Genomic DNA, 20668 nt, shown 5'->3' with positions numbered 1-20668 from the left:
CCCCTCCGGCCCACTGGCAAGCCGGGGTGGCAGCAGGAGACGGGGAGTGGCGGCCCAAGGGAGGAGGCCAGCCAGGCAGGGGTCGGGGCCTCACCTCGGGCGGTTTCGGTCGGGTAGAGCTTCTGGGCCTTGTGGAGGAAGCGCAGCGCCCGGTCGCGGTTGGCGGCCTCCAGGGCCTCCCGGGCGATCTCGATGCATTTCTCCGCCTCATCCCGGTTCCCCTCCATGGGCTTCTCCTTGCGCCGCCTCCGCCCGCCACAGCGCAGAGAGAAGGGGCCCGAAGCCAGAGCGGAGCGGGGGTGGGGTCCTCGAGCTCCGGCTACTCCGCACGAGCCATCCCGGCGCGGCGCAGCGCGGCGCGTCCTCCCAGCCGCTACGGCAACACCAGCGCGCGGAGCCGAGCAGCCAGCCGCTCTTGGGCCAAACTGCGCGGCCGCAGTGAGCGTGCGCACTGCGCCGCCGGCGCCTCGGCTTAGCTAGCCCGTACCCGGGGGCCGTCCTCGGCGCCGACGCACGACCCCCGAACGCTTCCCCGCCCGGACAGCTCCCGCCGCATGGACACCCAGAGAATCACACGGGCCGCCCCACCGGGAAGGCGGCAGGCGAGAGACCGGAATAGGTGCCTCTAATCTAGGTGGAAGGCTCTTACAGCGTCCTCTGGCGGGGCAGCAACTTCAGGCTGAGCTGGCAGTGCAAGGAGACAGGGTTCGCCTTTGCTGTAACTTTTACCCCCCTCCTTGGCAAATATCCCCTAAACTGGGGTGCGTGCAGGCCACGGAGGGGAGCGTGAAATTTTGTAACCGGGCACAACGTGATCAGCTTCTAGGTCTCGGACTCAATTCTGCCTCTTATTAATAATGTTGAAATGTAACTGTTCTAATGTATGTGAATTCACATTTATTTACCACTTGAGTTTTTACATTGTTTTCTTATACGTGCTGAAAGGGGTTTTTTAGAGGAACATAATCAAAATTTCCAGCAGTTTGGATTACGTTAGAGAGGTTGGGGAGGGTGCTGCTAGTTGCAGGGACAAAGGATGGAGCCTTACCTAAGAAGTTTGCTCTTCCTTGCCTGAAACTGCAGCAAAAGCCCCAGCCAGGGGAAAGCTTCAGTCCTGGGCTATTGTCACTCTCCTGAAAACTTTTGGAGGACTGTACTTCGGTCTTCATGTGGGGAAGGCTAGCTGAGTGGTTTGAGCATTGGGCTGCTAAACCCAGGCTTGTGAGTTTGATCATGGAGGAGGCAAATAGATATTTAGGGAAGAGAAAAAAAAACTGTCAGGGATGCTGCTTGGTCCTGCTAAGAGGGGAGGGGACTGAATGTAATAACCTCGCAAAGTCCTTTTTAGCTCTTTGAGATGTAAGCTACAGAATGCCCTGGATTGATCAATTCTCACATGAAGGCAACATTACAAAAACCTTTCAGCCTCCTTAGGCTGTTAATTTCTGCTGTTTTTCTTAACACCCAGCACAAATTATTTCTTTGTTGAAGACCATTCTGGTTTTTCCCCTCCTCACTTTTAGATAAGGTGTGTGCATGTCATTCTTTAAAACTGCAATTTAGCTATTTCTGGTAAGGAGGGAGATATTCAGTTGACACTACAAGCTTGTTACAGGGTCAAGACTTCAGTTTACAAGTGTTGGTGCCACCATTTTTAAATGGTACCTAGGTGTAGTTTATTTAGGTCCATTCACAAATTTATTGAAGCTATACTATAGGGTAGCCACTAGAAAGTGTTACAGGCTGTGCAGTTAGAGCGACAGATTATCCTCAGAGCAGAATCTTTATTTTATAGGCTCCAGTGACCTGCTGAGTCGCAGGAAATTGCTTCTCTGCTGAATGCTATTTGTGTTCTAGTGCTGCTGCAAAATTTCCTCTCCGACATGCGTCCTTCACTTGCAAGGCTGCATCTACAGTGAGTCATGCTATTTAAACCTGCTCTAATTCCATGTATAGTAGCAATATAGGCAAGCATGATTTAGTGCAAGGTTTCTTTATTCAGTACTTCATTTTCACCTCTACAAGCATGCTCAGGTGACACTTTGGGGCTATTAACTACAGGACATTTGCTTAATTGGCAGCCACCCCCTTTACCCTCACAAATTACACTAAATTCAAAAGACACTTGATAGGGGTTCAGCTTCATGTCAAATGAGGAAACTGACCATAGCTTTGAAACCTTCAGTTAGAACTGGTGGCTCACCTAGACTTAATTTCCCCTCTAATCACACCTTTGCAGTGAAGTCATTGGATAGGTAAGTAGGAGGAAAGCTTGAAGGGCATTAAGCCATAATCCTGAATTTTAAAGACAGATTAAAAATCCTGAACAGCCAAAGGCTGTGTACTGGAGGCAGTATTCAAGCTTTCATTAACAGAAATATAAAACACTCTGTAGCAAGGTAGTACATTTCATGCAGCCCATTAAGGTGTCTACTATGAAGCTGTAGAATCTGGAGTTTCTGCCAGGTACCCCTACAGCCTCTGTTATAGTACGGATAAGATGAACCCTGCCCATGGTCCTGTTTCATTTAGCATGCCCACTGCTGACACTAAATCAAGTATACAGGGTACTCTCCTCCACCATTAGGATAAGGTGAGTTGACAGGAACACTGCCTCTTGTCAGCCTCCCTAAGTAGGGAAGTAGCATCAGGGCTGGGATTTGTGCAGAGAAAGTGTGCAACATCCTGCCTCCTGGAAGAGGGGACCAGCCCTCTCAAGTGCTGCCTTGCATCCCTCCTTGCTGCATTTGAGTGCAGACAGAAGGAGCCTCTCCTATTACCCCTCCAACATGAATACTCCCAATTTACCAGATAATCAAATATTCTGAGTATCTCCTAGTCCTGTGGATGCCAGATATCAAAGTTTACTATACATTGACTTTAGCTACATAATTGAATTAAGGTAAGCAATTTTCATGTCCATCTTCCCATGTAGGGTAGGCCTGCCCTATCTTAACACTACTTCCACTAAGTAGCATATAATTAAACAAGCTCAATGGCCTATGAAGGTCAGTGCACTAGTGTAGCACTACTGCTGGTACAACATTGTAGACTGACCATTTGTTAGATGATGAATGTTTGCCTACAAATTCATGTTTAAACTCTGCAAAGGGAGAGAGCAAGAATTAGTAATCTTTACTTAGCTGTAGCAGTCTAGGACAAGCCTCTTTGTATGAGCAGCACCAAAGGCTATAAAATACAAGCTAGTGAACAGAAGTACCTTGAACACAGACTATTATATCCCTCCTGCCTTCATCAAGCTTCAAGCATATAGGATCAGTGTTGCCTGATTAAGGTTACAAATCATGAGGGTGTTAGTAAGTACCATCGGAACTGGGGCAAAATGATTTTACACTGAACAATTTGCTTGAATCAAAGTTTGGCAATTGAAGAAGTAATTTACAGTCTGTCATAGTAGGGTAACATTTCTATGGTTAAGTAGTGTCCAATAGATCTTAAGAGTTGCCTTTGGGAAAAGAGCTCTCTTCAAAGTTTAGCAATGCCAACGCACACAGAGAAACTAGTATTGATACAACATTTATTGAATATTTCCACTCTAGTGGCTGAAGAGTCTGTACAAAACCAAACATTTCCTTTAACTTCTGCTTCACATTAAAATCAAACAGATCTAAAAACAGTCAGCTCAATCAAAAACCCTTACAGATACAACAGCTTCTTTGAAGCCATGGTAACACTTAAATATGGTTAAGACTTCAGTACAGAAATTTGGTTTGTTAGAATGCTCAGTAAGCTTTGAGAAGCTAAAGTTACAAAAGGCAAAATTGTGTTTCACAGATACAGTCCACTGGAATCACCAACACTGGACAACTTTAAGTCTTAAAGTCCTGAGATAACAAGGAATACTGGTGTCCTTTAGACAGTTTTCTGTTGTCCTTTCTTTCCAATAAGAGATTTGTGAATATGTGGTATTACACCTAAGGAAAAAACCAAAAACATAATTAAGGCAAGGCTGAAGTGTATCCCCCTGGGTCATTCAAAACCCAGGAGGAACTGTAATCATGTATAATGGATTTCATAAAAAACACAATGGTTAAGTTTAGTTTGAAGAGCTAGGAGCTGGAATTACATACCACCACCAGCAATTGTTGCCTTAATGAGAGAGTCCAATTCTTCATCTCCTCTTATTGCAAGCTGCAAGTGACGGGGAGTGATGCGCTTCACTTTTAAGTCTTTGGATGCATTTCCTGCCAGCTCCAGAACCTGCATACAAAAGCTCTTTCAGTCCCTACCCATTACAGGCTGCAACAGGTAATGACTCTCTGAAACAGTATCTAGCAGGTAGTGTAGGCTAGAACTACATGAAGGGTTACCACGGCCTTGTGTAGGGAAGTTCTATGGAATACACCATTTAGCTCTGCTTAAGTGTTAACTGGTGGCATTGCAGGATATTCCTCATTTTCATTTCTCCTCCCTATAGCTCAAAACTGAAGACACTCTATCCTGCAACAAAAATGGAGAGTTCTGCAGCATCTTGGGGAAAACAGTGGCAGGCCCCACAACTGCAGTCAGAGTCCCATGCCTAACCATGTGATATGACTAGAGCAGCATACATCTTACAACCAGTTTCATGTCTGTGAATAAGGTCTCAGACATTTAAAGTGTTACAGCAGCATAGTTATAGTGCTGTCACCGCAACATTTCAAGTGTAGACATCAACTAAGCTGATGTGAGAACCCTGCTGTTGGTATAGGTAGTCAGCCTCCTGGGAGAACCAGCAGCTTGATCAACAGAAGACCTTTCACTGACCCAGTATTATCAACACCAGATATTGTTGTCTTAATGACACTTCAAGGGTGTTGATTTTCTTCACACCTTTGACCAAGACAGCTGTCTTGACCCAAATTTTTTTTTAAGACTAGACCTCAGACATCAGTGTACATTTTTACAAACTCAGATAAGACTACAGCAAAAGTTCTGGAGCACAATTCTACAGTATATTCCAATTATTAAAGAATTACAGAATTCACACAGCTCTGGCCATTATGCAGTACCAGCAGTCCTCCACATTTTCCCATTGGACAACTTTTACCTCAGCTGTCAGGTACTCCAGGATAGCAGCACTGTATACAGCAGCTGTGGCTCCCACACGCCCATGACTGGTAGTCCTGGATTTCAAGTGTCGGTGGATGCGGCCAACAGGGAACTGCAAGAGATCAGAATAAACAGGGCATCCATAGGGTAAGAGTGTCCATAAGACCACAATCCTTACCCCTATTGATTCTGTACAACAGCCAGACAGGAAACAACTTCACAAAACAAAAACCCAGCCCCTCGCTTCCCTCAGAAAGCTCATACTCAATAGGGCACATGTAAACTAGCAGTTTGAGTATGCTTCCCGTGACAGCTTCACACCACCTGAGACTAACAGGCCAGAGCTATGCCAGTAATCGCCTGTGTGATGCTTTGAGCAGGGGGCTGGATGACATGACGTCTTAAGATCTCTTGCAACCCATATCTTCTAGGGAAAGACCTCGGGCGGCTAAACTGTAAAAAAGCCAAATAATTTAAGACTTGACATAAAAGGCATAGGCCACCATAACTCTGAAGAGCCCTCGGGCAAACCCCTCCTAAACCGGGGCGAACGGACTATAAGCAAACAGCTCGCCCAGTCCTCACCTGCAGACCAGCTCTCTGGGAGCGGGACACCGCCTTTGTCTTGGTTTTTCCGGAATCTTTCCCAGCCTTCCCGCCAGCCTAAGGCAAAGAGACCGTGAGCAGCAGCACATGCAACAAGCGCAGCGTGCTCCGTGACACCCCATACAGAACGTAAGAAGCGAAAGGACGCGGCGCGCGCCGCTCTGGGCATCAGAGGCAGACGCGCCATTCGCCCACCCAACGCATGCGCCACCCCCCACCTGCGCAGTTTGTTCCTCCACAGTCGCAGGCAGCAGCCGCTTCTCGAACGCATGCGCCAAAGCATGCCAAAGCAGCTGCAAAAATGCGCGTGCGCTGCTGCCTTTTTTTCCCCTCCACCCCCCCCCCCGCCGCCGCCGCCAGCAGCAGCTTTACCAGTAGCACCTCCTATTCGTCCAACCACCCCGACCCACTTGTTAACTCCTTTCCTGCGCGCGCTTCTACCCTCCGCCAAACACTACGGCTTGTTCACCTCAGCTTCTGCCATTACCGCCACAAGGCGGTGTAGCCGCAGCCCCATTCTCCCCGCCGACCCCGTTCCCGCGGGTTCCTCACCATTATGTGCGGTGTCGCAGCTCCACAAGCAGGCAGCAAGGGAAAGCGCGCGTTCTATCCACACAGACTAGACCGAGCTACGCCGACCCTAGCCCCGCACCCGCCGCGATTCAAACTACGCCTGCTCCCGCCTTGCGCGAGCGCTTTATAACCACCGAACGTGCCCGCATCTGAGAACCCGGCTCCTACAGCTAGCCAATCTACTGAGTGGGGAGGGGCCGTCCCTGGGGCGCTGGGACCAATCATACACCAGCTAGGGGATGGGGCTGGAGAGATCAAGTGACTGACAGGCGCGGGCAGCCTACTGATTCTGTCCTCAATCAGGACTTCGTCCATATTTAAAGTGACGTCACCGCCTTTGGTTGGAGGAGGGGTGTGCTGAGCGCGCGGACCCTAGCGGCTCGTTTTGGCACTGCCGCGGCCGTGGGGGGGGGAGCGCGAGCTTGTTCCTCATATCTGCCTGCAGCTACCCGGCCGTCCCCGGGGCTCAGCTCGGCTCCAAGGCTGTCTGTTGGCGCAGCGTTCGCAAAGTCGCTGAGCCGTCCCCATACAGCCCAGGTCTGGCTTCCAAAATCAAGCACATCGAACGCTTAGGGAGGGGGAACGACATGTTCCCTGGAGCTTGAGGGCTTTCAGGGCATGGCTCAGGTTGCTGTGCCACAACAGAGCAACTAGAAACAGGCTTTAATAAACGCCAGTGAGATGTTCTTTAGTCCAAGTGTTAGGACTTCAAGGAAGATGCCACCTACTGCAAGAGTTGGCCATGGTACCTTTCTTCACTACACAACAGGGTTTGTTTCCCAACTTGTTAATTACTGCCTGCTGACCCCAGGCTGATGGAAGGGTGAAATATTGTGGGACCTTCCGGTTTATTTCAAAGAATCTCACCCATTGTTACATAGAATACCATAGCGCTAAGGCATTCAACTGTGGCTATAGGACTGGTGTTTCCAATGGAGCAAGCTTAAGATCATTGAGGGTTCTTAACGTTCACCCTTCTCAAAGTCGAATCTTTGGAGGCATGTTGCAGCGCTCCGTGTATATGTCTTCTCAAGCTCCAAACCTTTAGTTAAAAATCAACTGGCAATCTACACTCATTTAAAACCCGGTGTAGGTATTTTGCCAAGATCTAGAAGTTTTTTCTATAACTATTCAACATCTTGCAATATTTTTGAATAACCTGATATTAAATACTGTTGAGATAATTCCTAATTCAGCTGTCACAAGCTTGGATGTCACAGCAGGAGATTGTTCTTGAAGCACTCTCAATTTAGGAATTCATTTCTCATCCTGAATTATCATTACTGTGCTGAGAAACTGCAATCCTTCAACAAGATTATTTAACTCACATTGATTTTGTTCATAATTAAAGCAAAAGCTTAAATGTAGATGTTTTCCACAACAAGGCAAACGATGGAGTCCCTGTTACACGGAAAGTTACTGTGGCTAATCTTGGGCACTGGACACTCAGGCTGTCAAGAAACCATGAGTTTGGGAACTAGCACTCCCAGGCTCAACAGTCTGGCAAGCAGAAAGCCTGGCAGGGTTCCACTAGAATCCTGCTGGCTTTCCACCTGGCCTTCATCAAAATTATGCCGTCTCTACCGAATGTTTAAAATTTTGACAAATCAGTAGTCTGGTAGAGAAAAGTCAACAAGTTCTAATCATTAGTGCAAGATAAGGTCATTTTCAGACTTTTGCTAGACAGGATAATAAGGCAATTTGCTGCAATAATCTGGGGAAGGCAGGTGTCACTTTAACTTTGGTCAAAAGTTTTAATATATTTTTATGTACATACATCCCAAAGCATTAGTGATGAGTGGGTCTTGCAAGTTACAAAAATAAGAAGCACTTGTACAAATTACTCCACATGGATTCTGCACATACTTTGCTCAATGAAAGTTACACTTATCTGATGATTTAAACAGGTAGCCCTTTTTGATATTACAGCATTGGCATTTTGACTGTGCCATTAGCATTTTATAATAAATTCTATTTTAGAGGGAGAAGACAATTTGATGGCTTTGTTAGATATCTTTGGTGACAAGAGGACACCTTTCCAATGTTATTTGGATGTCTAAAGATGTGGGATTTTTAACTGTGCCTCAGGCACTCAATTTCCATCACAGTCAGTTTGACTTGTGTATCCACATACTTTTGAGAACTCCTCTAGGTCCTCATCTGCCTCTGTAGATACCTCTGGCCAGATCCACAGATAAACTTTTATGTATGCCCTGCTATACATTGGCATTCTCAACCACGGATGAAGCATCCAATGCACAAAAATACCTAAGAAAGGGATTCCAACCTCCCTCCTTCACCCATCAACCTGAACAGCAGTTGTTCTCCGGTAGGAAATATCAAGGGGCAGGGCATAAATTCTTCAAAGGTAGTTAAATTCCTGTTTTGACTCAGGATTCACAGCCACGATCCCTTTTGAGTGAGATGCCCCAGGCAGGTTTGCCCTTCCTTCTGTCAACACTCACATCCGCCTGAAATAATAACACATTGGTTTGGCCACTTGTATGGGATGTGCAAAAAATCTGTTTTAGTGTCCCATGAATAAAAACAATTCAGCTTTAAAAAACCAGTGTCTATTACTTGGGTTGCAGTGGGGGGAGGAGAGGAGCTTACAGGCTTTACAGGCAAGCACATGTCATTCAGGGAGGACCTCCTTAAGAGCAACAGACATGACTGTCATGTCACTGTCCAGTCATTCTCATAAAGCTGTTTTTCAAAGCCTCTCTGATTAGCAGCTCCATGAAAAGTGGTTGACCATGCAAGGTTGAATTTGGTGTTACTCCTTGTGAAAAAGCAGGGGTATAAAAATCAACCTTAGGAGCCCTTCATGTCAACAGAACGGCTCCCTTAGTGCGGACTGACTCTCAGAAATTTGGCCTAAGTCACCTAAATTCTACCTAACCTCCTAGCGTAGACCAAGCCTCAGACTCTTCTGCTTTAACAAACACAAGACCTTCCTTCTACAAAGGGGAATACATATATTCCATAAAATTGTATTGCATTAGTGCCTAGAGCCCCAGTCAAGATCAGTGACCCATCATGCTAGGAAAGGCAGAAACTTACAGGGAAACACAGCTAGGAGGTACTTAGAAGGGCATACCAGACTTTTATGATGCTGATTATCTTCAAGTCAGAATTAAGATTCAGGGCTTTCTGCAGCCAGAGGTCTTCCCTCTTTCTCCAAGTGCAGCAACAAACAGAGCAAGTCTGTCAGAGTGTTTTGTATATGTGGACCAGGTGTATAGCCTATATTTTGTGTTTGGAGGAGAGCAAATTCTGAATTTTGGAGAGATTAGGTATGAGTTGTTTCCAAATCCATGGATATCTGCTTTATATCCATGGGTATCCACATCAGTGGAAAGAGATAGCCACGGATAATTTTTGCAGATGTGGATACCAATTTTGTATTGCCTCAGTGTTCTGAGCATAGCTGTGTTTCTGAGCAAATGGAGGATTAGTTGGAAGAAACTTGGGATAGGTCTAAATTGGGAGAAGAACAAATGGGCTCCTGTGTGCAGTGGAAATGAGATCAGTTCATGAACTAAGGGCTTGTCTACATTCAGCAGAAGATCAATGCTGCCATGGTTAATCTGTTGGAGTTTGATTTAGCAAGCCTGATAGGGCCACGCTAAATCAAACTCAAAGGGTGCCACCATAGGCACCAGTACTGCTGCTCCTCACAAGAAGTAAAGGAGCTTGATAGGATTGTTCAATCCCGTTGCAGAAGTATGAATTAAGGTATGTTGACTCCAGCTACATTATTAACATAGCTGGAGTTGCATATCTTAATTCAGTCTTCTCCATTAATGTAGACCGGGCCTAAGGTTTGGGTTGATTGGTGATGGTTAGGAGCAAGGAGGCAGTCAGCAGACTATGAAAGAACACCACAGGGAGAAGTACAGTTTGTGCTCGGTCTATGCTTTAGAATAGAAATATCTCAGTTCCAAAAGGGGAGGAGACAGTAGAGGGCACACATTTACTTCTCAGTTGACCACCATCCTTCCTTGTCCTCCACCACAATTCTTTTCCTTCCACCACACTTTTGAGGTATATTCAGCTTTCTGGGGATAGCAGAAGGTGAGGAAAGGGGCATTTTGCTAATTGAGGCTCAGTCATTTTGGGCAACAGTCCACTACTTATTAATATAAATACTGGGAGGTCACACCTCATGCTGTTTACTCATAGTAGTCCAGACTGTTCATTGGATCATATTCTACACACTTTTTGGTAGAGCTAGATTTTGCCAAGCCTTTCTGTATCAGAATGATGATAGCAGGATCCAAAGACAAAGTAGAAATAGTAACATGCTTTTCTAGACACCATTTTGGAAATTCACTTCCACATCATTGCTTGCTAATACTAAGTATTACTAAATATTGTAGTGCTGTAGGAATCTAGAGCTGAAGAAGGTGTGTTTCTGCATGTTGGCTAAACAAATCTAAAATGTACTAATCCCTGCCAAGTGATCTGAATATGGAGTTACAAATATGAGGTGCCTCAAAAGACTAGTTCCTCCCTTTTCTCTGCAAAGGGCCTGGAAACTGGGCTCCAATAGACATTTTGGGAATAACGCAGCTGGTTTAAGAAAAGGGAATTTCTAAGAAGAAAGCAGGTCTAGTCTAGGATGTACGCTAGAAAGCTCTGTAACAACAGAGCTGAAGAAACAAAAATAATTCTGTCCCAGAGAAGCACTCTTCCCTTCCCCCCACTCCTTTGCTGGTTCATTTGGCTACTTCCACCACAATTTTTTAATTTGTATAGGCTCGCGTGTAACAAACAGTGTTATTTTGAGGAGAAGAGATTTAGTTAATTATGTGTTATCACTCAGCTCCAGTTTAACATAATGTACCATTTTTTTCCTTACTGAAAGAAGATATTTTTAAACCACAAATGACTAGCCACACAAATGTACTATTTCCACGTTGTGCCAGCTACTTCAAAGTAGCTGGCTAGTGTAGACGCACCCTATATGTGTGTGGACCTAAAAGTGTACTTTAATCTGTCCAGCCCGTGGGGCTCTATGGTCACTGCATGCAGCAGCCCTTAGCCCAGGGCTTCTGGCTGGTGCTGCTGCTGCTGCAGCTGGGGGTCCATGCTGCATGCACAGGGTCTGCAACCAGTTATTGGCTCTGTGGATCTCGTGCTGTGCAGGCTGAGTGTGTCTGGGAGGGGCCCTTTAAGGGAGCGGCTTGGGGCTTTGCTGGCCCCTTATTTTGATGGGGAGCACGTGTGTGTGTGTGTGTGTGTGTGTGTGTGGACGCTCCGCATTTCCTTCTGGGGCGGCTCCTTTTGACATTCTCTGTCGCTACTTCAACGTTGAATGTCGATGACACCAGCCCTGGAGGACGTGTAGAGGATACACATCGAAGTAGCCTATTTCAATGTTCTTACATTGAAATAGGCTACTTGGACGTAGTGTGCTAGTGTAGATGTAGCCATAATGTTTTCCTGGCTAGTGGAAGATAGATTTATATCCCACCTTGCCATGAGCTAAAGCCAGGTTTACACTATGGGGAAAAATTGATTTAAGATACCCCACTCCAGCTATGTGAATTGCATAGCTGGAGTCAATGTACCCTAAATCGATTTTTCCTGCCATCCCCACAGCAGGAAGCTGACCGGAGAAATTCTGCCATCAACTTGCCTTACTGCTCGCAACTGCGAGGACTGCCAGGGTGGAAAGTGCAGCCCATATCATTGGATTTAGAGCAGCCCTACTAGGCGTGCTAAATCAAACCCTGGAAGGGCAACCACCACCATGTTGATTTTCCAGTAAGTGTAGATGTACCCAGAGTGTTCATATGCACTAAACCTCACAAGTGGTAGAAGCTGTAAAGAAAAGCGTTTAGGGCTGATAATTGAGGGTATTTAATGGTGTTGATACTGATCAAAGACAATGGGGTGGCCTGCCTATAGGCTCCTGTGTCCAGGCTGAGAAGCTTGTGACGGTAGGGTTTTTATGGCTTGCTTTTATTATGGACAGAGATGGCAGCATTGCTTATTATTAAGATTGCCCAATGCTTCCCATTACGAGACCCTCTTTTCATATTAGCTAAGCTGCATTGTGCATTATCATGTCCTTTTTCTTTATCACAGTATTATTATTTATATCTTTGTAGTACCTAGCAACCCCAGCTGAGGAAAGGGCCAGCCTGATTGTAGTAGGTGTTATATAAGCCCCTAGTGAGTGACAGGCTCTGTCCCAAACCCTTACAGTCCCTATAGACCAGGGTAAGAGAAAGAATTACTATTTCCACTTTATAGCTGGGGAAGTGTGTGTGTCACAGAGCGATCGATTGACTTGGCTGGTGTCTAGTGGAAGGCTGAACATAGCACTCTTAACTGCCATTGCAAGGCTTCAACTTTCCTTTTGAAGGAGGAAACTCATGTCACCTTGTTTTTGTACCTTTATTCGGGCCTACACTCATGTCTTTTCTGAAGACGTATGGCTGGTTATGTTCCTTCTGCAGTAAGTCCCTTTGCTAAGGGAGCACTATTTAATTCTCACTATAGACACATTCTTTAGTGTTTAATTTGTAGCTTTTTCATGTTAATTAGCTGGCTCGCTATGAGGAGACAGGGGGCAAGGGCCCTGGGACTTGGTGATGCAAAAGGACGGAGGGCTCCCAGCTGCTGTTGCTAATGGTCAGTGCTAAGGGCTGGCTGGGGGTGCATGGCACAGCTCAGTGCTGAGAGCTGGCTGCCTCAGGTCCCTCCACCCCGGTCCCACCCCTTTCGGGAGCTTGGAGCTGCCCCCTACTCACCTTGCCCTGGGCCCTGGCAATTCTGTTGGCCCCATGTTAATTAGGCTTATATCCTCAAAGGTATTTAAGTTCTTGACTCCCACTGATTTCAATATTTTTGCAGTACTTTTGACCTAGGCCCCCTCTAACCAGTAAGATCAACCAGGCAGGAATAGGGTGAAATCTGGTCTGCGAGCTTCCCCTCACTAAAAACAGCTAAACCATGTTGGCCTTATAGCAGAGAAGGAACCAAGCTGCATTAACACTTTGTTCCCATTTTGTGCTTTTATCCTGCAATGTCCAAAACTGTAGCATGGATTGATCTTTATTGCACTGCCAGACTGAAGCATGTTTTAAACTTGTTGAAGTTGTGTTCTTCTAAAAGTTCCCCTGCCTTAGCTGATTTTGCTACACTGACATAGTGCTTCTTTGCATTAGTTAACTTTCCCAGCTGACTCATAGAGCTGAATTAAGGAAGATCAATGTCCTCTGATGACACTCATGTATTGTGTGCAATGGTGCATGGAAAAAATAGTTGGCTTTAACTGGTATATTTATCAGTTTGGCATCAATAAACAGTTCTTTAAGAATCTGCAGTAAATCTGACCATGGCATTTGTGCTGCACGCTGCTGGTCAGAGACACACAAACTCCCCATTTGTCTATAGTTACATATTGATTGTAGTCCCTTATGGCTCCTATTAACAGGGCCATAAAGACTGGTTGGTATAGATTTTTATGTTCTCCTCGCTCAGTTCTGCTGATGAAAGAACGTACTTCTAGTATAGGAGAGGACTGTAAGTGAAAGGTTTGATCTATAAGTCCAAATGGGAGCTGTATTTGCTACAGACTCTACCAAATCATAATTCCTCCTTACAAACCTATTCTTTTCAGGCACAGAAGTTATCTCCCCTTGTCCCCGCTGCTCCCAGTCTCCTTTTCTTGGTGAATGCTTCAGTTTCTCCTTTAATATTACCCATGGTTTCACTCTTGGGACCTAGTTATGAATTGGGTTTGATTTCCAAAACAGTAGAGAAAACCAAACTTTGTTTCTCACAGACATTTCAGGATCTCTGAGACTACTAGGCCTGACTGACAGGGTCCTGTTGTAATTATCCCCATTGACAATGGTAGTACATAGTACAATCTATTTTTAGTATGTTGGCTAAACCTGTATGAGGCAAAAATTGAATATGATTTTGTCAGAGAGAAAGTAAATTGTGAATAAGTCAGATGAGAAAACAGGTGAACAATTGATATGCTAGAAGCAGGGTTGAATGAACTCGTCTGAGGCCTGGGGCTGTCAGATTTTGTGGGACCCCCCCTCCCCATTAGGCTTTGGGCTGGGGCCAAAAATGAGAGGCTCAGAGTGCAGGAGGGAGCTGAGGGGTGAGACATTAGGTTGGCTGTGCGAGGAGGTGAGGGTTTGGACTATGGGTGCAAGCTTGAGGGTGGGGCTGGGGATGAGGGATTTGTGGTACAGGCTGGGGCAGAGAGGTTTGGAGTTCAGAAGCGGACTCAGGCCAGGAGGTGAGGGAGCAAGGTCTGGGAGGGCTCAGGACAGGAGATTGGAGTGTGGGTGTCAGGTCTCGGTGGGAGGGGCTCAGGATTGGTGCAAGGGGTTGGTGTGGGGCACTTAGGAGGGGTAGCTACCCTTTGGTTGGGCAGGTACTGGGGAGTGAAGAGGACAAATTGCTCTGTGCACTACCCTGTGCTCTCCTGCAGGCACTGCCCCATGCAGCTCCTACTGGCCATGATTCCCTGACAATGGGAGCTGCGGGGGTGGAGGCTGCAGGCAAGGGAAGCAGAGGGATGGAATTTCAGCTCCAGCCCCAGGGCAGAGGAGAAGGGAAATGGCAGAGCATAGAGACATGTCACTCCTCCTATCCCCAGACAGGGCCAAAATGCAGGGGCTTAGGTGGCTGTTGCACCAGGCCCTGGAAAAAGGGGGCCTCATTTAAGATCTGCTCTTTTGGAAGACTGTAGATCTTTTTAGCAAATGTAAAGCCCCTTTTTTAATCTAACCGTGGGGGCAAGGTATTAATGGCTGCCATTAAGCGTGTCCTTGATCCATAGAGCAATCACATGCTTGGTTAAAGCTGATGTGTGCACTAACCAACCTTCATTCAGACTAACTAGAAAGAGCAAATGAATGTTCCGTTGCGTAGTGAGAGTTGACTACAGGAAGTGATTGTCCCAAGCAATGAGCTGTACGGCTAGGCCAATCGCAAGCTAAGTCTTGTGGGTTTAAGGGTTTCTCGGAAGACTGTTTACAAATGCAGAGACAGTGCAGAGGACTGACCATGTGTGTAAGAGAGTCAGAAAGCAAACAGGAGAGGAAATGGTGGGTGTGATCTAGGGATGATCTGGAGACAGAGCTTCTTTTAGGTACAGTATTCACTGGAAATGAAGACCTAGATTTCTGTAGGAGGAGATTCCTGCTCTTTGTTTTTACTGTGTTCAGGGTAATAGGGTTTGTGTACATTCTTTGTATATAAACAGGATTGCACTAAAGAAATATCATATTCAAATACTCAGTATTAACTCCTTTCAGGGGCAGGGCCCCAAATACTGGCTAAGCATTGGAGTGAATCAGGGGCAACACCCTCTTGTGCAGAAATTTCTTCAGTCCTTATGAATGAAGCAAATGTAAGCCTAGTGTGAGGCCATGCAGTGCTGTGTGGTGCAGGCATAGTCGATATTTGAACTAACAAAATAATGACTGTACCGTCCAAATGTGGATTTCACTTTAATCAGAATGAATTTTTTGTTTTTGTTTTTATGACCTCACCAATCTGATGCAGTTTGATATGTATAGATTGAACGTAGATTGAAAACACAAGGCGTAATTCTTTTACTGGTCAATTACAATACTCCTCCTGCAATCAATCTATTTACCACACACTTAATTGGGGATAAAAAGCAAGCAAAGTTTAAAACAAAAGAGAAAAATTAAGAACACGTAGATGAGTTTTACCGTTTCCAGTCAAGCACCGTTGGTTTCCATGTCTTTCCTTCCTGCCCTCCCAGATGTTGACAGCTGGCAGATTCCTATTAATTCTCCAGGTTCATAGGCATCCATTCCTTCTTCAGCAACTCCAGGCAACTCCAGAGGTAAGTAGGGTCTAGTTCGTCAGTCATTTTAGAAACATGTAAGTATTGTCTTTCAGTTTGAGTAAATCCTCCAACTCTAATTTCTTTACTCAAAGGTAAAAGGAGAAAAAATAGAGATTGTAGGAGGAGACTGGCTCTTTCCGTGGATAAATGCCAGGACTGGGTAGAAAGAGGAAAATTCTGTGGTGTCCAGCAGACTATAGACTGGACTTGACCGAAATGTTCCTTCATGGAAGCAGTGTTCCATCTTGGCTCTTTCTGTGAGGATGGAAGGACACACGAGAATCCCACCCCATCTCTGGAACAATCAGAAGAGAAAATCCTGGTGGATTTTCTCTTCCATTAATACTTTCTGCTAGTTTTATTGTAGAAGGGGGATGAGGCAGCATATAGTTACTAGGAGGCTTTTCAAGAGTTGTTGGAATATGTACCTTTATTATACCTGTTATTTGTTTCTGGTGTCAATATCCTGAGTTACTTACTACCTATTTTCACCTCAGCACAGCGTGGTGTTTACAAAATCAAGACCACAGCTGGATGGACAAAAGTGTATACCAACTAGTACTAACATAAATTAAAAATTAGATATTAAAACATTACATAAATATTATGCACGCTTAATTTAGCCAACTATAGCAAAGGACTCCAAACATCAAGACATGTTCTATGTCAACAAGAATATTTATTTCACTAAACATAAACTACACATCAGAATGAATATAAATATTTTGTGTACCTCTCTACAAGTGGCTATATTAACAACATGTAGATTACATACAAGATGGGATTTTGTTGTTACATTCTTAACATACTGTAATCAGTTGCAAACACTGGTATCAACATCTCAATGCACTTACAGATGCAACAGCCAATTTTGTCAAAGTGTGGGAAAAAAAACTTCCAAAATGCTATTTTAAATCAGCAATCCCTATCCTTTTGGGGATGGGAACCCATTTTGACAATTCAGGAAGACTTAGTGACTCAAAGCAATTCAAAAGTGATGGTGGGCCTGGGGAGGTTCTTCCCTGGGAAAAATGCATCTCCCTACCTCCTGGCTTAAAACCCTCTCAGCCCCAAAATGCGCCCCCCCCACTCCCCTGACTTAAACCCCTCTCAGCTTCCCCACTCCCCACCACCAGGCTTAAACCCCTCTCAGCTCCCACCATCCCCCCACACCCAGGCTTAAACTGTCTGGCTAGGGTTGCCAGCTTTTGGAAAACTTATGCAGGATGGGCAGTCCCACCCGCGGGATCCCCAGCCAGGGCTGTCTGTCCTGCATAAGATTTCCAAAACGCTGGGAGAGAGTGGTGGGGTGCTGCCCTGGTAGCGCTGCAGCTGGGAGCTGGCTAGGGCAGAGAGCCCTGGCCGGCAACACCAGCCACAGGATTCCCGGCCAGGCTGGGAGATGGCTGGGGCACAGAGCCCTGGCCATCTCTCAGCCCTGCCCCTCCATCCCCAGGCTTAAACCCCTTTCAGCCCTCCCTCTGTTGCCCCAGTCCCCAGGCTTAAACCTCTGTCATCCTCCCTCTGCCACCCCACCTACCTCACACGAGTTCCACACACAGCCTCTGCTGCCCCCTGCTGTTCCTTCATTGGGCCACTGCCGCCTCCTCTGCTTTGCTCCCCAGCCCTCCTATTTCCTTCCCCCACATACAGCGCAGGCAGGTGCCTGCCCTGCTGTGCTGAAATGGGACTCAATTCAATTGGCTTAACAGCCAGCTCCCTCCTGCTGGCCATTAAACCAATTAAATTGAACTTAATTTCAGCACCGCAGGGCAGGGCAGGGACTGAGAGCTGGAGAAGTGAGCGGCATCAGAGCTGCAAATGGCTCCTTTAAGAGCCACATGCAGCTTGGAGCCACCCAGCCGGTGACCCTTTCAAAATCTAATCATGATCCATGTTTGGGTGACAACCCATAGGTTGGGATCCCTAGTTTAAATGAACAAAATGAATTGGCCACATAGTGGCAGCATAATTTAAGAAATGAAAATAAGTATCTGAAATATAAACTATGCAACCCTTATTTCTGTAGAAGGTTAAGGATACGTCTTCACTACCAAGACACTTATCTCCTGGTAAAAGCCTAATGGAGGCAAGGTTCTTGTAGTTCTCACAGCTAAGTAGCCACGCAAGGTCAGCATTGCAGCCCTACCTCTGGTTGGCGTCACCTGGTTTACCTCACACTAAAACTACATTGCCTTATTTCTGCTAGGATTTTACAGCAGGACAGCTAATATATCTTAGTTATTCCATGGTAAAATGCAACTTTTGTTTTAGAAATGAAGAGCTAGCTTTATCTCTATGGTAGTTCCCCAGATGGTGTTCAGATAATGTTATGCATCTGTTTATCTATTATATTAACAGTTGGTTCTTGAAGAATTGACTATTGATTTTGGCCTCTTACTTCCAACTTGCTCGCTAATAAAAAAATCCTCTCTCTCTTAGCCTGCAATTTTTTCATATGCCCAATAACTCTCACCAACTTTATTTCTCATCTGCAGGTACTACCTGGAGGACATACTGGATCCTGGGGACAGGAACAGTGTATTCACTTTTTTATTACACTTGGCATAATATAATAGGTCTCTAATCCTGATTAGGGCCTCTACATCATATGGGCTACGTCTACACGTGCACCCAACTTCGAAATAGCTTATTTCGATGTAGCAACATCGAAATAGGCTATTTCGATGAATAACGTCTACATGTCCTCCAGGGCTGGCAACGTCGATGTTCAACTTCGACGTTGCTCAGCCCAACATCGAAATAGGCACAGCGAGGGAACGTCTACACGCCAAAGTAGCACACATCGAAATAAGGGAGCCAGGCACAGCTGCAGACAGGGTCACGGGGCGGACTCAACAGCAAGTCGCTCCCTTAAAGGGCCCCTCCCAGACACACTTTCATTAAACAGTGCAAGATACAAAGAGCCAACAACTAGTTGCAGACCCTGTATATGCAGCACGGACCCCCAGCTGCAGCAGCAGCAGCCAGAAGCCCTGGGCTAAGGGCTGCTGCCCACGGTGACCACAGAGCCCCGCAAGGGCTGGAGAGAGAGTATCTCTCAACCCCCCAGCTGATGGCCGCCATGGAGGACCCCGCTATTTCGATGTTGCGGGACGCGGATCGTCTACACATCCCTACTTCGATGTTGAACGTCGAAGTAGGGCGCTATTCCCATCCGCTCATGGGGTTAGCGACTTCGACGTCTCGCCGCCTAACGTCGATTTCAACTTCGAAATAGCGCCCAACACGTGTAGACGTGACGGGCGCTATTTCGAAGTTACTGCCGCTACTTCGAAGTAGCGTGCACGTGTAGACGCAGCCATGTAGTAATAAAGTTAAGAAATAATGACTCAAACATTAGTACAGTAAACTCTTTCATATCCAGCAGCCCCAAGACCCCCACAACAGCCTGGTTGCCATGTGGTGTGACGGGGCAGTGGCCGGCATCAGGCAGCACAGGAAAAAATAATAAGTGGAGAGACAGAACTATATATTCCCTGCAGGGGCTATTTGTAATGGGTAGACGCACTCACAGCGCTAATAGCAAAAAAAGAAAGACATTTCCCAGGCTCTCATATAAACATGAGCCCACAGCCAAAGGCTTGCTGCTCCCACTTGGAAATTCATGGTCTTCCTATTACCTAATTAACTGGAGAGCAGTGGCCAGGACGGAGCAGTGAGGGGCACTGTGGGTTATATATGGGAACGTCTGGAGGCTAATAAATTGGATTTTAAGACATGACGCTTCCACACTGGCTTTTAATTGAATTTCTGAACTTGAGCTTGATGCTATACCCGTCAGGTAACTGCAATATTAGTGCTCCCTAAATTGAGCTAATGGTATTTACAGTGAAGACAGTCACATGGTAATATTGAGCTAACTACCTTAAATTTGAATTTATCCCATAGTGTGGACACAGCCTAAGACTCACCTCTTCTGACTGACAGACTTGCAGCAGAGGAGAAAATTCTGAGGGAAGCTGGAGACTTCTGGCACTGTAAAGGTTAAATGCAGACTGCTCAATCTGTTTCTTCTTTGTCTCATGGCTGTATACTCATTCTCCTTATCACAGAGAGGCAGCTGGGTCATCTGTGGCATAAATCAGGAAAGAGAACAATGGCATGTAACCAGCAATAGGGGAGAGTTGGGATTGGGTAGGGACGGAGAATGGGAGCAGATCATGCTTGGTTAAAGCAAGATGGTTCGAAGCAGGGATGAGAGAGCTGTGAGGAACATGAAGCCCATGGTACAGCGGAAACCAAAAGGAAGGAGCCATGCAGCTGGGGCTGAAACGGGGGCAACGAATCTTTCTCACAGAAGTAAGAAACCAACTCATGCCAACTGGAGTAAATGGGAGGTGAGTGTGCAGCCCTGGAACGTGGGATGGGTGGCAGAATTGTCATCACCTGGGTGTCAATTTATGTACTAAGTTCCATCTAGATCCATTGTCAGTGGATTTGGTGGAGTCTGTGCATATGCTTTTGTAATGGCAGTTTACAAAATGCCACCACTCATTTCCATTATATTGTACTTTTTCTGCATTTAGATCAGCAAATGTTTTTCATTGCTGTTGT

General features: G+C 46.0%; 2 protein-coding genes and 2 long non-coding RNA genes across 6 annotated transcripts in view; 1 reads left to right on the top strand and 3 right to left on the bottom strand.

Moving 5' to 3' along the window:
* Positions 1–377, bottom strand: part of DNAJB14 (DnaJ heat shock protein family (Hsp40) member B14) — a 40603-nt gene extending 40226 nt beyond the window's left edge. Inside the window, exon 1 of one of the 2 annotated variants that reach the window (XM_074993521.1) lies at positions 95–377. In XM_074993521.1, coding sequence (XP_074849622.1) covers positions 95–227 — 133 coding nt within the window. In that variant the 5' untranslated portion in view covers positions 228–377. The remainder of the gene's footprint in view (positions 1–94) is intronic. The other variant, XM_074993522.1, reaches the window with a different exon arrangement.
* Positions 378–750: 373 nt separating this feature from the next.
* Positions 751–5028, top strand: LOC142012765 (uncharacterized). The gene is made up of 3 exons (XR_012645459.1): positions 751–881; positions 1796–1915; positions 4439–5028. It is a non-coding gene; the product is annotated as an uncharacterized LOC142012765 (long non-coding RNA).
* On the bottom strand, positions 3522–6395 carry H2AZ1 (H2A.Z variant histone 1). 2 transcript variants are annotated; one of them, XM_074993523.1, is made up of 5 exons: positions 6211–6395; positions 5638–5715; positions 5051–5164; positions 4092–4221; positions 3522–3935 (listed from the first exon to the last, which is right to left on the bottom strand). In XM_074993523.1, exons 1-5 carry the CDS (start codon positions 6211–6213, stop codon positions 3874–3876), a joined length of 387 nt encoding a protein of 128 aa, XP_074849624.1. In that variant the 5' UTR covers positions 6214–6395; the 3' UTR covers positions 3522–3873. The 2 variants fall into 2 exon arrangements, with proteins under 2 accessions (XP_074849624.1, XP_074849625.1); XM_074993524.1 differs by lacking the exon at positions 5638–5715.
* A 1549-nt stretch (positions 6396–7944) lies between these two features.
* LOC142012762 (uncharacterized) lies at positions 7945–20086 on the bottom strand. The gene is made up of 3 exons (XR_012645458.1): positions 20026–20086; positions 15951–16098; positions 7945–8702 (listed from the first exon to the last, which is right to left on the bottom strand). It is a non-coding gene; the product is annotated as an uncharacterized LOC142012762 (long non-coding RNA).
* Between the last annotated feature and the right edge of the window lie 582 nt (positions 20087–20668).

Source organism: Carettochelys insculpta, chromosome 4 (genome assembly GCF_033958435.1).
Source record: "Carettochelys insculpta isolate YL-2023 chromosome 4, ASM3395843v1, whole genome shotgun sequence".
NCBI lineage: Eukaryota > Metazoa > Chordata > Testudines > Carettochelyidae > Carettochelys > Carettochelys insculpta.
This window is presented reverse-complemented; position numbering and strand designations above follow the sequence as displayed.